Raw genomic sequence first — 2500 nt, forward strand, 5'->3', positions numbered from 1 at the left:
AAATCCAATTAAACACCTCTTTCTGTACACCCCCCTCCTCTCAACGCAGGGGTAGGAAAGACCTCGATAATAGACTGCTTCTATGGGAAGGAGATCCAGCCCATTCACATTCAGACGTATGTGCTGAGCGTCGATTATTGCACCTTCGACATTTCTTCAAAGACAATTGGTGTCTACATATGCGACCTGGTGAGATGTCTTTCCGTTGTGTGAAATAAAGATTGTATTTTAGATTTTTTTTTAGGTATAATTTCGTTGTGAGGAATGGTAATTGTCTCTTTTTTATATATTTTTGAGCAGGGGTGAAAGAATTGTGATAATTACTGTTTACACTTTCTTTTCGGTGTTTTTGCGAACTATTTACTATTATATGGTTATTCAAAAGGTTTCGAAACCCTTAATCCTGAGAATAACTTCACGCGGGAACAATACTTGATCCTATTTACCTTCGATTCCAAATAGTTATAATGATCTAAACTAAACACTTCTTCTCTAACTGGAAGCCCGGAAGTGAGCGTTTTCGGCCGATAGTAAGGTGCTTCTACCCAGGAGCGGCGGCCATCTTGCTCGTGTTCGACCTCATTAACCGACACACGTTCAACAACCTCCCCCAGTGGGTGAGGGAGATACGAGAGGGTCTTCTTTTGCACGGCGCCGTCGTCCTCATCGGGAACAAGAGGTGTGGTCTCGATGATTTCGTATTTCTAAATATATCTACACATGTATACATCTTCTAACGATATGCTGATTCGAAAATTCCACGTATCTTCCTCAACCAGTGACCTCAAGAATGCCCGAGCGGTGTCCAGGACAGAGGCGCAGTTCTTCGCCGACAGCCTTAACTTGCTTTACTTCGAGGTTTCGGCCGCTCTCGATCTCAACGTCGACCTGGCGTTCGACGTCGCCGCTGAGTTGGTACACGATCGGGTCGAGGAAAGAGATGGAACGGCGCCGGACGAGAAGGTACAGCCTTCTTGTGACGAGGGGTAGGAAGAACGCTTGAGTCTCAAGAAACAAGTGTAATCCTATTACTGGATGATGTGTGGAGTGATTGTATATGTATTTCTTTTTTTCGTTTTATTGGTATTCTTTTTGTTGTTCTCTGAGAGGTGGAATTTTAAACTTATTATTTTCCTTGTTTGGCTATCTTCTTCCAAAACGTCGGTGTGTTGTACCTATTACTATTAAAATATATAAACTGAAGACGTAAATTCGAAAAAGGTTTAACATTACTGATACAACCGATGGGCCAGATGTTTTTTTTTCTCTCTCTCTCCTATCTTTTACGCAAAGGAAAGGAATGTTACCCCCGCGGTCTCTAGGAAGGGTGATTACTTTTTATACCGTGTACTTGCTTCGGAGTGAGAAGGTAGACAATATATAATGGAACCTTTTTTGCTTTAATTATTTATGAGTATGGCATACCTACAGCAGTGTTATAGCGTGCGTGATATTTCTAATGGACGCAATGCTGAAGTTATAGTGTATATGGTAATGCAGTTCATATTTTGATACTGTTTGTGATATATTACAGCTGCCTTTTTATACGACATACTAGAGTTTTTTAATTTCAAATTCGAGATTATATGGGAGTATTTGGTAAAAAAAAAAAATATCTTGATACTGTGCAAATACAGCATACTATGAATAAATGGTTCCTGACGAATCACAATATTGAATTTCCTCCTTTGTAGACTGGATTTGAGTCTTCGATTAAGTTTAATTTATATGTGATTAAATCACCATCACCATGTTAAACAGACCATTTGATATAACTATCACACACACACACACACACACACACACACACACACACACACACACACACACACACACACACACACACACACACACACAGTCGCTCACACTCACATACACATATACTCACACACACACACAAACACCTACTCTCTCTCTCTCTCTCTCACACACACACAGACAGTAAATAGAAAGACAGATAGCTAGATCGATAAAACCACCGACGGACTAAAACAGATATAAACATTGTGTAGAACGCAGGCAAGCACAGCATTCAAGGACAGCACACTCGTAAAGAAGCCCTGTAAGTATAAAGTGTTCGTAAGTACACGTGACTAAGGTAAGGATAGATTCCAGGGTGACTTGAACGTTTTCTTAACTGCAAGATGCACGCAAGTCACCCTCGTAGAGCGAGATAATGACGTCACTATTTTTGCAAGCAACATTGGAGAGATACGGAAGGAATGTTGCTTATTTATATGGTAAATTAAGTTGATTCGGGAATATTAATGGGTATTTGTAGGGAATGATCTTACTGAAAAAAAAAAAAAAAAAATATCTCGAGGATCCATAAATAAATGAGGACTTAGTAGTGCATGTTGCAAAATGCTGTTGCATGGAAATGGAGCGAAAAAGCCACGGTAGCTATATGTTGTTGTTTGTTATTTGTGATAGTGAGGTGATGACTATAATGATGAATTTCATTACGATATTGATATTAATTATGTTGGCAATAATAATA

The 2500-nt window shown here is 39.5% G+C and overlaps 1 protein-coding gene across 1 annotated transcript in view; it reads left to right on the forward strand.

The window, feature by feature from the left end:
- The window catches only part of LOC125044600 (ras-related protein Rab-2A-like), a 3501-nt gene extending 1835 nt beyond the window's left edge, over window positions 1–1666 (forward strand). Inside the window, exons 2-4 of the mRNA XM_047641349.1 lie at window positions 50–189; window positions 504–679; window positions 780–1666. Coding sequence (XP_047497305.1) covers window positions 50–189; window positions 504–679; window positions 780–990 — 527 coding nt within the window. The 3' untranslated portion in view covers window positions 991–1666. The remainder of the gene's footprint in view (window positions 1–49; window positions 190–503; window positions 680–779) is intronic.
- Window positions 1667–2500: the final 834 nt, after the last annotated feature.

The sequence above is a fragment of the Penaeus chinensis genome, chromosome 3 (assembly GCF_019202785.1).
Source record: "Penaeus chinensis breed Huanghai No. 1 chromosome 3, ASM1920278v2, whole genome shotgun sequence".
In the NCBI taxonomy this organism is placed as follows: Eukaryota; Metazoa; Arthropoda; class Malacostraca; order Decapoda; family Penaeidae; genus Penaeus; species Penaeus chinensis.